This window comes from Anopheles moucheti, chromosome 3 (assembly GCF_943734755.1).
Source record: "Anopheles moucheti chromosome 3, idAnoMoucSN_F20_07, whole genome shotgun sequence".
NCBI lineage: Eukaryota > Metazoa > Arthropoda > Insecta > Diptera > Culicidae > Anopheles > Anopheles moucheti.
The window spans coordinates 52,397,300-52,410,551 of NC_069141.1; the positions used below are offsets into that span (position 1 = coordinate 52,397,300).

The 13,252-nt window shown below is 44.2% G+C and overlaps 5 protein-coding genes across 5 annotated transcripts; 3 read left to right on the forward strand and 2 right to left on the reverse strand.

The window, feature by feature from the left end:
• Window positions 1-6,204: 6,204 nt before the first annotated feature.
• LOC128302412 (cuticle protein 19-like) lies at window positions 6,205-6,718 on the forward strand. Its single transcript, XM_053039232.1, has 3 exons — window positions 6,205-6,213; window positions 6,287-6,576; window positions 6,682-6,718. Exons 1-3 carry the CDS (start codon window positions 6,205-6,207, stop codon window positions 6,716-6,718), a joined length of 336 nt encoding a protein of 111 aa, XP_052895192.1.
• Window positions 6,719-7,994: 1,276 nt separating this feature from the next.
• LOC128302808 (cuticle protein 8-like) lies at window positions 7,995-8,574 on the forward strand. Its single transcript, XM_053039661.1, has 2 exons — window positions 7,995-8,126; window positions 8,194-8,574. Exons 1-2 carry the CDS (start codon window positions 7,995-7,997, stop codon window positions 8,572-8,574), a joined length of 513 nt encoding a protein of 170 aa, XP_052895621.1.
• Window positions 8,575-9,654: 1,080 nt separating this feature from the next.
• LOC128302413 (cuticle protein 19-like) lies at window positions 9,655-10,161 on the reverse strand. Its single transcript, XM_053039233.1, has 3 exons — window positions 10,153-10,161; window positions 9,797-10,086; window positions 9,655-9,691 (listed from the first exon to the last, which is right to left on the reverse strand). Exons 1-3 carry the CDS (start codon window positions 10,159-10,161, stop codon window positions 9,655-9,657), a joined length of 336 nt encoding a protein of 111 aa, XP_052895193.1.
• Window positions 10,162-10,851: 690 nt separating this feature from the next.
• Window positions 10,852-11,371, forward strand: LOC128302411 (cuticle protein 19-like). The gene is made up of 3 exons (XM_053039231.1): window positions 10,852-10,860; window positions 10,925-11,214; window positions 11,335-11,371. The coding sequence occupies exons 1-3, from the start codon at window positions 10,852-10,854 to the stop codon at window positions 11,369-11,371; spliced, it is 336 nt and encodes a 111-aa protein (XP_052895191.1).
• Window positions 11,372-12,352: 981 nt separating this feature from the next.
• On the reverse strand, window positions 12,353-12,911 carry LOC128302407 (cuticle protein 8-like). The gene is made up of 2 exons (XM_053039226.1): window positions 12,801-12,911; window positions 12,353-12,733 (listed from the first exon to the last, which is right to left on the reverse strand). The coding sequence occupies exons 1-2, from the start codon at window positions 12,909-12,911 to the stop codon at window positions 12,353-12,355; spliced, it is 492 nt and encodes a 163-aa protein (XP_052895186.1).
• Window positions 12,912-13,252: the final 341 nt, after the last annotated feature.

Sequence of the window (13,252 nt, forward strand, 5' to 3'; positions counted from 1 at the left end):
TGGGTGGTGACCCGTGGGAGTTGGGTGGTGGCCCGTGGGTGGCTGGCCACGGCCAATGACGGCTAATTGACGGCTAATTGAAGGTCAATCGACGGCTAATCGACGGCTAATTGAATGCTAATTGAAGGCTAACTTACGGCTAATAGACGGCTATTTGACGGCTAGTTGACAGCTTATTGACGGCATATTGACGGCTAATCGACGGCTTATAGACAGCTAATAGACGGCTAATCGACGGCTAATCAACGGCTAATCGACGGCTAAATAGCATGGAACTGGCATGGAATTGCTTAAAACGTTGCGCGCCATCTACCGCCATCTTGCTCGGCTAGTACCAGGTGTCACCTCTTGAAAAACTTACTCTTCTGGTATGGGAAATCTGCAAACAGCTGGTTTAGTATGGAATTTCGTACCAGTCGATGGAAAGTTTGAGCGAGAGAGATAAGGGATACTTCCCATTTCATCCATCCCACTTGCATTGGCGATCTCACGTGTTTGACAGTATGCAATAGCAATTACGATGGGCAAATTTGTCCCAAGCTGCAGATGTCACCACTTGAAAAACGTGCTCTCCTGGTATCGTAAATCTGAAAACAATTGTGTGCGCGGCTATGGTATAGTGGTTTTCACAGTTGACCAGTTGATTTGGTTGAAGAAACGCTGTTCTTCAGGGATATTTGCCATGCAACATTCAGTTATACTTCTTCGATCTTAACTTAACTTAAGAAAACACTCAAGCACCAGCATTTGGTGGTGAAGTCATTCGCTATTGTTTATCCTGCAGCGGGTATTAATCACACATAATCTCCTAACACGGATGTTCAGTCATACGTATGAACGCATGTCTGTTCGCGATGAACTGCGCCTTTGCCTCCTTTCACGTAAACCAGGTATTGACCAGTGCCGGAACAACACACCGACTGCAGGCGAGATGGGTCATGTGTGTTTGTGACGATATCACCGGTATCACGGAATATACACGGGAGATTGTGCTGCAACATCGTGCCAACATCGTCGATTAGCCGTTGATTAGCCGTCGATTAGCCGTCTATTAGCTGTCTATAAGCCGTCGATTAGCCGTCAATATGCCGTCAATAAGCTGTCAACTAGCCGTCAAATAGCCGTCTATTAGCCGTAAGTTAGCCTTCAATTAGCCGTCAATTAGCCGTCATTGGCCGTCGATTGACCTTAAATTAGCCGTCAATTAGCCGTCATTGGCCGTGGCCAGCCACCCACGGGCCACCACCCACCTCCCACGGGTCACCACCCACCTCCCACGGATCAACACTCACCACTCACGGGTCACCACTCACCTCCCATGCGTCACCACCCAGCTCCCACGGGTCACCACCCAGCTCCCACTGGTCACCACCCACCTCCCACGGGCCACCACTCACCTCCCACGGGTCACCAACCACCTCCCACGTGTCAAATCCCACCTCCCACAGGTCACCACTCACCTTCAACGGGTCACCACCCATCTCCCACAGGTCACCACCCACCTCCCATCTTGTCCGCCATCTTGGCCGCCATCTTGGCCCGCTATCTTGCCCGTTAACTTGGCCGCCATATTGTCCGCCATATTGTCCGCCATCTTGGCCACCATGTTGGCCGCCATCTTGGCCGCCATCTTGGCCGCCATCTTGTCCGCCATCTTGTTCGCCATCTTGGCTGCCATCGTGTCCGCCATCTTGGCCGCCATCTTGTCCGCCATGTTGTCCGCCACTTTGTCCGCCATCTTGGCCGCCATCTTGTCCGCCATCTTGTCCACCATCTTGTCCGCCATCTTGGCCGCCATCTAGTGTCCGCCATCTTGTCCGCCATCTTGTCCGCCATCTTGGTCGCCATCTTGTCCGCCATCTTGTCCGCCATCTTGTCCGCCATCTTGTCCGCCATCTTTGCCGCCATCTTGTCCGCCATCTTGGCCGCCATGTTGTCCGCCATCTTGGCCGCCATCTTGGCTGCCATTTTGGTCCGTCATCTTGTCCGCCATCTTGTCCGCCATCTTGTCCGCCATCTTGGCCGCCATCTTGTCCGCAATATTGTCCGCCATCTTGTCCGCCATGTTGTCCGCCATCTTGGCCGCCATCTTGTCCGCCATCTTGGCCGCCATCTTGTGTCCGCCATCTTGTCCGACATCTTGTCCGCCATCTTGTGTCCGCCATCTTGTCCGCCATCTTGTCCGTCATCTTGGCGCCATCTTGTCTGCCATCTTATCCGCCATCTTGTCCGCCATCTTGTCCGACTTCTTGTCCGCCATGTTGTCCGCCATCTTGTCCGCCATCTTCTCCACCATCTTGTGTCCGCCATCTTGTCCACCATCTTGTCCGCCATCTTGTCCGCCATCTTGGCCGCCATCTTGTCCGGCATCTTGTCCGCCATCTTGTCCGCCATCTTGTCCGCCATCTTGCTCGCCATCTTGTGTCCGCCATCTTGGCCGCCATCTTGTCCGCCATCTTGTCCGCCATGTTGTCCGCCATGTTGTCCGCCATCTTGGCCGCCATCTTGTCCGCCATATTGGCCGCCATCTTGTCCGCCATCTTGTCCGCCATCTTGTGTCCGCCATCTTGTGTTCGCCATCTTGGTTCGCCATCTTGTCCGCCATCTTGTCCGCCATCTTGTCCACCATCTTGTGTCCGCCATCTTGTCCGCCATCTTGTCCGCCATCTTTGCCACCATCTTGTCCGCCATGTTGTCCGCCATGTTGTCCACCATCTTGTCCGCCATCTTGTCTGCCATCTTGTCCGCCATCTTGTCCGCCATCTTGTCCGCCATCTTGTCCGCCATCTTGTCCGCCATCTTGTCCGCCATCTTGGCCGCCATCTTGTGTCCGCCATCTTGTCCGCCATCTTGTCCACCATCTTGTGTCCGCCATCTTGTCCGCCATCTTGGCCGCCATCTTGTCCGCCATCTTGTGTCCGCCATCTTGTGTCCGCCATCATGTCCGCCATCTTGTCCGCCATCTTGTCCGCCATGTTGTCCGCCATCTTATCCGCCATCTTGTCCGCCATCTTGGCCGCCATCTTGGCCGCCTTCTTGGCCGCCATCTTGGCCGCCATCTTGTCCACCATCTTGGCCACCATCTTGTCCACCATCTTGTCCGCCATATTGTCCACCATATTGTCCGCCATCTTGGCCGCCATCTTGTCCGACTTCTTGTCCGCCATCTTGTCCGCCATCTTGTCCGCCATGTTGTCCGCCATCTTGTCCGCCATCTTGTCTGCCATCTTGTCCGCCATCTTTGCTGCCATCTTGTTCGCCATGTTGTCCGCCATGTTGTCCGCCATCTTGTCCGCCATCTTGTCCGCCATCTTGGCCGCCTTCTTGGCCGCCATCTTGTCCGCCATCTTGTCCGCCATCTTATCCACCATCTTGGCCGCCATCTTGTCCACCATCTTGTCCGCCATATTGTCCGCCATCTTGTCCGCCATTTTGTCCGCCATCTTGTCCGCCATCTTGGCCGCCATCTTGTGTCCGCCATCTTGTCCGACATCTTGTCCGCCATCTTGTGTCCGCCATCTTGTCCGCCATCTTGTCCGACATCTTGTCCGCCATCTTGGCCGCCATATTGTTCGGCATCTTGTGTCCGCCATGTTTTCCGCCATCTTGGCCGCCATCTTGGTGGGGGAAGGGGGAGGGGGATGGAAGATGTTACCTCTTGAACAACATGCTCTCCTGGTATCGGAAATCGGAAAACAGCTGGTTTTGTATGGAATTTCGTACCAACCGACGGAAAGTTTGAGCGAGATGAAGGATGCTTTCCGTTTTATTGATATTACTTATTAGCGATCGTTCTCACGTGTTTGATAGTATGCAAAAGCAATTGTGATGGGCAAATTTGTCCCAAGCTGCAGGTGTCACCTCTTGAAAAACATGTTTTTCTGATATCGCAAATCTGAAAACAATGGTGTGCGCGGCAACGGTATAGTGGTTTTCAAAGTTGCCCAGTTTATTTGCTCATTGAACAAATTTGTCAACTCTCGTGGCCCTGCACATATTATTGTGAATTTCGATCGTTCGATAAAATTTCGAGTATTAAATTTGATGTTTCAATTTTAGGTCGGTTGTCCGTGCGTCAAGAAATCCAAGAATTTCTGGGCCGATCTCTTCGCTCATTGTGAAGACACTTGCGATCATTTCGTCACATTTACATCAGTATGAAACACACTACGTGCTCCTCATGCACAATTTGATAGTCAGTAGCAAATTATAGGTTTACAACACCACAAAGCTCTCACTAATTTTTCTCAAACAAACTGAGTTTTCAATGCATAAAACGAGACCGCTTTCAGCACGCACGATATTGCGAACAATGTTTTAGCAAGACTACTATGATAGGTTCATCACTGAATACATTGTTTTTATATAAATACATGCTTGATTTCTTCAAGTATCTTTTTTCGTGGTTTTTAAATTTAGATTAACGATTTCGCGGTGACGATCTTCAACCGTATGGATTTAGAATTGGAAATTTTAGAACAATTCCAGTCTAACAACGATGCAAATGTTACCGAGATTACAACAATGTAGTTTGAACAGTATTCTACACGGGGATATGATGAAGTGTTTGGACAGTTTGGGATGGGTGAACATAAGCTGAACCTACAATCCAGCTTCGAATAAGTAATAATCAAGAAAGACAGAAATGGTATTCCAAGAACCATGAGGTATGAAATATCAAACGGAAAAGAGAGTTCTAATGATTGCAATATGATCTTATTCATATTCTATGACAATGCTAGCTATTTCGTAGTACACTGACAGATTGTGTCGGTTATAACATCATTACCGGCTTGCAAACTTGCAGAAATTGTGACAATCGAAATACTCAACACAACACACCACCACAATACTGTTCACACGGCGAGGCCCTAGGCGACCGCCTACTCCGCCTACCGTTTGATCCGCCGCTGGGTATAAGATAAGTTTCATCAGTAAATATTCAACCAGTAGCCATTGATTGGGTTCATGGCGTCTATCGAGTCGACAATTCTTCAAATATCCATAGCGGCTGGCGTTACGTGAAGCATATAATAATTTTTTAAAAGTTATCTAGGATAAACTAATGTTTAAAGCAGGAAGAAAAGCCAATTCTCACGGCTATTTGAACCAAACAATGACTGGAAATGACATGGAAAACATGAACTTAAAGATTAGTGAACTGAGGGTCCCTGGCTGATCAGAATTCTAACCTGATGTATTTTTCAAGCTGGTCGTATGTTGAAGCACTGGGCGGAAAAATATCTGACCGTAGTTGTGAAGATCCTGAAATCACTGATATTATGAACGAGGCAGTTGATATCTTAAGCCATATTTGCAAGTGATGTTCATAACAATGAGGACCGATAAAACAACCGAAATTGAAGTTCTTAACCCATTTCTCTCGTGGCGGGCGGTGGCATGATGGCAGCGACGTCGGTCTTCGCACGAATGGACCAGAACGAAATATCATCCACCGTAGCAAGGATTAACTATAAGGCTACTAGCCTTAGTTTACTAAGCCAGAAAATGCTATTATGACCCAGTAGAAAGAAAGACGAAAGAAAAAAAAAATGTCTCCATATCTTAAATTGCCTCATTACTTCATGCCACACACTGTACTTAAACAAACATTACATCTTTGACTACCAACTATCAACTCAAATGTGATCAAGTGTCTTAATCACACAGTGATTAAGAACGACAATAAAATGGTAAATTATTGCACTGAATACACAGTACAACATTAGTCGCCTTCAAAACTTACTTTTCACTCCATTCCTTGAAAAAAGTTTATAATACCTTGCAGTTTAAGTGTCCCGATTTCGTATTTCAATGACAAACTGTTATGAAAACATTTGTGATTGCTCCATGTGAACGAGATGTGGGTGAGAAAAATTCGGCAATAATCATTATGAAATGATGAGTCCAAAGGCACATGAAAATAATAACCCCATGTACGCAAATAGATTCGAAAAGTGGATCAGAGTATCGCATTATTTTGACGCTCAAGTTCAGGCGTAACGGTTGAAGCATATGTGTACATTGACCGAAACTGATATAGTGGGAGTAATGAGATGCGATGATTGCATTTTTGAATATAGAGGTTCATTTTCCATTTCTCATATAAATATTCATGATTCGAAACAAAGAAAACATCAGTCCATCAAAAGCCATCACAACGACAACATCGTTGCAGTGTAGAAAAATCAACACCATAGTATAATGTTCAAGGTAATATGAAATGCGAAATTATTCTACTCTGGAAAGCAATAAAAAACTTACAAGAACAATTTCCTTGCTTTAGATTCTCGCCCTGATTGCCTGTCTGGCTATTGTTGCCTCGGCCCAGTACCATGGAGAACCCGAGCACAAGGAACACTACGCACACCCGAAGTACAAGTTCGAGTATGGCGTCAAGGATCCTCATACTGGTGACCACAAGAGCCAGTGGGAAGTACGTGACGGCGATGTCGTCAAGGGAGCCTACACCCTGCACGAGGCCGACGGAACCGAGCGTGTGGTCGAGTACAAGTCGGACGGTCACAACGGATTCGAGGCTGAGGTGAAGAAGGTCGGACATGCCCATCACCCGCAGAGCTATCCAAGCCATCCCGTCCATGTTCCTGTGCATGTGCCAGTACATGCCCCAACCCATGCCCCAGTGCATGTTCCGGAGCACCGTGTGCACCATGGACACTCGGGTGCGAGCTATGTCAATGTTGATAAGCATTACTAAACAATTTCTGATTACTCTGTAAACAAAGAAAGCCAAACGTGAATAAGATGTAATAAATGAAAATCACATCCTGTTACACTGCAAAACGCCCAGAAATTTTAATTGCAACCAACAATGGTACCCTACAGTTTAATAATACTTATGCCTTTTATGTTAAGTCGTGTAGTAAAACAAGTATGACAAAAAGACATAATTTATATTCTTTATATTTACCGATTACAATCGACAACCCTGATATCAAAAATGATATTTTAATAAATCATGATAACAATTCATGAGCCATCATTAGCTTCAATAAAATTTATTTGAGACTGATCAAATATTACATAACAAACATTACAAATAAACTCAACACGTTTTCAATTCTTCATGTTTCTGCAGTATAATAAAGTCGTAAAACAGGCGAAAATTTAACAACAGCTTGTTACTTGGTGTGAAGGCTTCGTAACGTCTGACTTCTCCGTCACATTTGCTGCTCGAATCACCTCAGTAGTGTTTGTTGTTAATGTTGTAGTTTCCTCCTGATCCGTGACCATGTCCGGTATATTCGTGGAAAGAATTTCTTCGGAAGATCTGTGGAGGATAAACATGTTTAAAACTCTTTAGACTTGTTTCCAAACCGTTGTCACTGTATGACTTGTACTCGACTTCCTGTTCGAATCCGTCAGACTCCTGCAGGGTGTAAGCAGACTTTGCTACATTCGCATCAAGCACTTTCCACTGGGTCTTATGGTCACCGGTGTGGGGATGCTTGACGCCATACTCGAACTTGTACTTGGGATGTGCAGAGTGTTCATCATGTTCAAACTCATCGTAGTTATCAGCAGAAGCAACGATGGCCACGCAAGCAAACAAAACAAGTAACTTATATTACAGAAAAATTAACAAACGATTTCTTTTTTCATGGAAAAAAGTTATTAAAAAGCTCTTACCTTGAACATGTTCAAAGCTAAAAACAGGATTGTGATCGTTGTACAATATCAGAAACTGAACTGTTGAATGATACCCAACTGAACAGACGTTTTATACGTTGGATTCAAGGATATTCTCGGTAGAACTTTTTCGTAGCCTAGCAAAATTTAAGAAATAGCCATAAGAATCCATTTTTAAGAAACATTCAAAAGAAACTTAACACCACAACGATGCTTTCATATCCAATGCACATAACTACTGTGACATGATTTTAAAAATGTTTCATACTCTTAGTGAAAAAGGCAATTGATTGGCTTTGAAGTAATTGCATGCGCTAATGTGAAATTCTTCAATTTGCCTTGAGATGACGATTCAATTGTTTAAATTGACCCTGAGTACCGAGTATAAAGCTTCTCTTCGGATTCAAAGCATTCATCAGTTCATTCTTAGATTTCATCTCGTGAACATCCACCACAGCACCTCCAACATGTTCAAGGTATTCCTTTCGAGTGCAAAGTATAAATTGCTTAACCAACAGTTATTTCCATTCCCCTTACTTTTAGGTTCTAGTTCTTATCGCCTGTTTGGCTCTCGTTGTCTCGGCCCAGTACCACGGAGCTCACTACGAACACAAGGAACACTATGCGCACCCGAAGTACAAGTTCGAGTATGGCGTCAAGGATCCCCACACCGGTGACCATAAGACCCAGTGGGAAGTGCGGGACGGTGATGTCGTCAAGGGAGCCTACACCCTGCACGAGGCCGACGGAACTGAGCGAGTGGTCGAGTACAAGTCGGACGGTCACAACGGATTCGAGGCTAATGTCAAGAACGTAGGTCATGCCCATCACCCGCAGGTCTACGGAGGACACTCTTCTCATGGACACCATGAGTACGCCCATGGTCCAGGAGCCAGCTATACCAATGTGGATAAGCATTACTAAAATCACTGTTCTTCAAAACACCAAAATTTGATAACGAATTTGAAAAAAAATAAAAAATCTCAAACAGCATTTCTTGCAGATTTATTTACTGATATTCAAAAGATTCATATTACGACACCGAATGTCTATAAAGTAAATTTAATTTTATAAAATCAGATATTAGACACCGGATAAGAATCGTCAGGCGCGTCCGCGTTGTTGATCATGTCACGAGAAAGACATTGGACGACCCAGTCTGAAAAATTCTGTTAGGCCTTCTACATGGACAGTGTTGGTGTGGTAGACCCAACATGAGATAGAGTGACAGCGTTGATGCGTTTGCCAGAAAAGGCGGGATAACTGAATGGCAAACTTCGGTGCTCTTCAGTGAGTTATCAGTTAACAAACCAGTTGTTGCAGACATGACATTTGTAGATCGTTACACCAAGACAAAAAATAAGAATAAAAAGAAGAAGGAGGAGAAGATTTCATTACAATTTTACTTAAATTTTACAGTTTTTTTGCGATAACTTTCTATTAAACATACATCACGCACGATGAATAAGCTTCATGTAATTGTACTAGTTTATTGAGTTATTATTGCGTAGTAGTGAGAAGTATCATGGGAAGCTACTCTAGGTATCATGCACAGTAAGAATCTACTAAATCATAAGATAATTCCTTCAATATTTTACTCTCACGAGCCCTTTACTGCAGTGACTGATGAATGCTATCGTATCACGAGACATAAATTTGGGGCATAAACATAATAACATCGCTTGTTCAACAATGAATAAACAAAGAACCATTTTCTAATAATTCACCATATTGATCAGTTTAGATCGGTTGGAAAGTCTTAGTAAACACTTTCTGAAATAAATTTAAAAAAAATGAAAAAAAACAACGATAATGCATTAAACCAAATACCTAAAAACATATAACATGAACATAAATGTAACACTCAACATATAAGTATAATTAAACATTTTAAATAATAAGCCAGTCCCTTCGCTTATTTGCAGGATAGTTCTTTGCAGATCATTGTTTATTAATTATCACATTGTGATTTAGGATTACAATGGGCTGTAAGTACGTTAGGGTTTAGTAGTGCTTATCAACATTGACATAGCTCGCACCCGAGTGTCCATGGTGCACACGGTGCTCCGGGACATGTACCGAGGCATGGGTTGGGGTATGTACTGGCACATGCACAGGAACATGGACGGGATGGCTGGGATAGCTCTGCGGGTGATGGGCATGTCCGACCTTCTTCACCTCAGCCTCGAATCCGTTGTGACCGTCCGACTTGTACTCGACCACACGCTCAGTTCCATCGGCCTCGTGCAGGGTGTAGGCTCCCTTGACGACATCACCGTCCCGCACTTCCCACTGGCTCTTGTGGTCACCGGTGTGGGGATCCTTCACTCCGTACTCGAACTTGTACTTCGGGTGTGCGTAGTGTTCCTTGTGCTCGGGTTCTCCATGGTACTGGGCGGAGGCAACAATTGCCAGACAGGCGATCAGGGCGAGAATCTGAGGTACGAAATAATAGTTAAATTAATATGTTTACAATCTTGTTTTTGTAAATGTAATACGTACCTTGAACATGTTAATTTTTCTTTAGCTGCTATGTTCACCAAATGAAACCTGAAGATGAACTGACGAATAATTCGATGCCGAATCGAAGCTTTATACTCGGTACTCAGTGATGACTTTGCCCGATGATACTGTATTGCATTTCCAGCGATAATTATTTCATCTCTTCTGGCCTATTCGTAATTTTGCTGTTTAAAAGAGCACATTGGTTTGGTTTCCATCTTAGCATCCACCCAAGCGGCTTCTATGAATGAATGCAATAATTGCAATTAAACTGGAATGTTGAAAACGAAAAACAATCTGTTTATTCGATATTGTTTGTTGCTGTGCATTGTGAACAGTGATAATTAATTTGTTACTACACACATGAATAATATCATCCCCATTGAAACCACACATTTCACCAACTATTGCAAAAAGTCCCACCGTAACTTTTATCCAATATTGAGTATCTTGATTCGTTTGTGGACTGATCAACGAAAATCAACAATCATTTCAGAGAGATTTACATTTTGGATCATTCTCTTGCGCAGGTGTGTGCGGGTGGACAATGGATGGTGAAATAATTTCGCCAATGCGATCACTAGATGTGAGCAATCAGGGATAATGTCCCTGAGTTGCAGATATAAAGCACCTGTTGTGCATCTGTATCATCAGTCGCTCTTCAGATACCAGCTCGTGAACATACCACAGCCATCCAACATGTTTAAGGTAAGTTTCTATGAAACTCCAGGTCGAATCAAAAATCTATTCTTATTTTAACTTCAAACATTAGATTCTCGCTCTGATTGCCTGTCTGGCTATTGTTGCCTCGGCCCAGTACCATGGAGAACCCGAACACAAGGAACACTATGCACACCCGAAGTACAAGTTCGAGTACGGAGTGAAGGATCCCCACACCGGTGACCACAAGAGCCAGTGGGAAGTACGTGACGGCGATGTCGTCAAGGGAGCCTACACTCTGCACGAGGCCGACGGAACCGAGCGTGTGGTCGAGTACAAGTCGGACGGTCACAACGGATTCGAGGCTGAGGTGAAGAAGGTCGGACATGCCCATCATCCGCAGAGCTATCCAAGCCATCCCGTCCATGTTCCTGTCCATGTGCCAGTACATGCCCCAACCCATGCCCCAGTACATGTTCCGGTGTACGGTGTTCCAGAACACCGTGTGCACCATGGACACTCGGGTGCGAGCTATGTCAATGTTGATAAACACTACTAAAGCAATTCAGTAGTCTTCGATCTCAAAACAAACAAACATAAATCAATAGAAACGGAGCACTTTAAATGATTTTCTAAAACACTATATTCTCTTCTCCATTCTGCTATCTTCACGACGTCATGTTCCTATAAACCGGCGGTTCAATGGCAATAGAAATGTACTGAACTTATTTTTATCAACTTGATGTATTTTTCTGTTTGAATGGTGACAAAAAAAACTAATAGCAGTAAAGCAGTGATGATATTTCATTGCGCTTTCAAATACGATTTTGTTTCAATGATGATCGATTTTACTCAACTGTTGAATTCTATCATTTCTTTTTTTGCATTAGCCATTATACATTGCAAATGTCAATAATTAATTTCCTTTACCATATTATTATTCACGGACGTATTTTATTTACGATTTCAGCTCTTATTGGATTCACCTGGGGCGCTACTACTACCAAATCTCATTCATACCGTTATCCGGAACTAACTGGTTAACAACGAGATGAAATCAAATCAAGTAAGTAAATGCCCTAATAGCCCGTGAAGCATAGAAAAGAAATTTCAATTGTGAAGTCTTATGGTACGTTTTGGTCATATTTTAGTGCTTTTGGTGGATGTATTTGAAGTTGGAAGGGCTTTTTATTATTTTATTATTATTTATCCATTACTCTATTACATTTTGTAATCATGAGCTTTTATTAACAGTCGTTTGACTCTTTGGTCGTCTGAGAGACCGACGCCGACATCACTTTTCCGTTAATTTAATATATCAGCCGTTAATATATCGTTATAATTTGCTTTGATAACTTTGTGTTATTTTCTCACTTCAAATTAATGTTATAATGTTGCCATCCACCTTCTTCAACATTTCTTCGTGAACAACACGTAAAGAAAATATTGCAAACAAAAGAATTAAATTCAAAAACCGTTTATTCTTCTGGACATCACCAAAAAACCAAATTGTCCAACGCAAATCTAAAATGGTTTCGTTTTAGTAATGCTTATCGACATTTGTGTAACTGGCTCCTGGGCCATGGGCGTACTCATGGTGTCCATGAGAAGAGTGTCCTCCGTAGACCTGCGGGTGATGGGCATGCCCTACGTTCTTGACATTAGCCTCGAATCCGTTGTGACCGTCCGACTTGTACTCGACCACTCGCTCAGTTCCATCGGCCTCGTGCAGGGTGTAGGCTCCCTTGACGACATCACCGTCCCGCACTTCCCACTGGCTCTTGTGGTCACCGGTGTGGGGATCCTTCACTCCGTACTCGAACTTGTACTTCGGGTGTGCGTAGTGTTCCTTGTGTTCGTAGTGAGCTCCGTGGTACTGGGCCGAGACAACGAGAGCCAAACAGGCGATAAGAACTAGAACCTAGTAGTAAGGGGAATGGAAATAACTGTTTGTTAAGCAATTTATACTTTGCACTCGAAAGGAATACCTTGAACATGTTGGAGCTGCTGTGGTGGATGTTCACGAGATGAAATCTAAGAATGAACTGATGAATGTTCCGTAGCTGAGGAGATACTTTATACCGGACTCTCAGGGACATGTTCATGCATCTTCAATTAATTAGATCCCAATCATAATTATCGTTCTGGAGGATAAATTTAACTCCAAGCAAACAAATCTCTTCCACTTTCGCACTTGCCAATAAAGCTCAGTTGATGCTCGATACACGATCACGAAAATTTTCTCACTTACTCTCACCTTACCCACGCAAGGAGGTCATTTTTCGGCAATATATCCACTGGCGAAGTGCACCTGCATCAAATGAAAATCGCTCATCACGCGACCATGTGGTGGTAGAATATCATTTCACATGCTGCAACCAAACCCATGGAAAAGAGCTACAAATTTTCCAATGACGGACACGACGACACTCGACGAGGG

Coding starts and splice junctions, on each gene's coding strand:
- LOC128302808 (XM_053039661.1), top strand. CDS start 7,995: ATGACGATTCAATTGTTTAAATTGACCCTGAGTACCGAGTATAAAGCT. Junction 8,127..8,193: donor GCACCTCCAACATGTTCAAG/GTATTCCTTTCG, acceptor CCTTACTTTTAG/GTTCTAGTTCTTATCGCCTG.
- LOC128302413 (XM_053039233.1), bottom strand. Junction 9,692..9,796: donor GGACATGCCCATCACCCGCA/GAGCTATCCCAG, acceptor CCATGGACACTC/GGGTGCGAGCTATGTCAATG.
- LOC128302407 (XM_053039226.1), bottom strand. CDS start 12,911: ATGTCCCTGAGAGTCCGGTATAAAGTATCTCCTCAGCTACGGAACATT. Junction 12,734..12,800: donor GCAGCTCCAACATGTTCAAG/GTATTCCTTTCG, acceptor CCTTACTACTAG/GTTCTAGTTCTTATCGCCTG.
- LOC128302411 (XM_053039231.1), top strand. Junction 11,215..11,334: donor GGACATGCCCATCATCCGCA/GAGCTATCCAAG, acceptor CCATGGACACTC/GGGTGCGAGCTATGTCAATG.
- LOC128302412 (XM_053039232.1), top strand. Junction 6,577..6,681: donor GGACATGCCCATCACCCGCA/GAGCTATCCAAG, acceptor CCATGGACACTC/GGGTGCGAGCTATGTCAATG.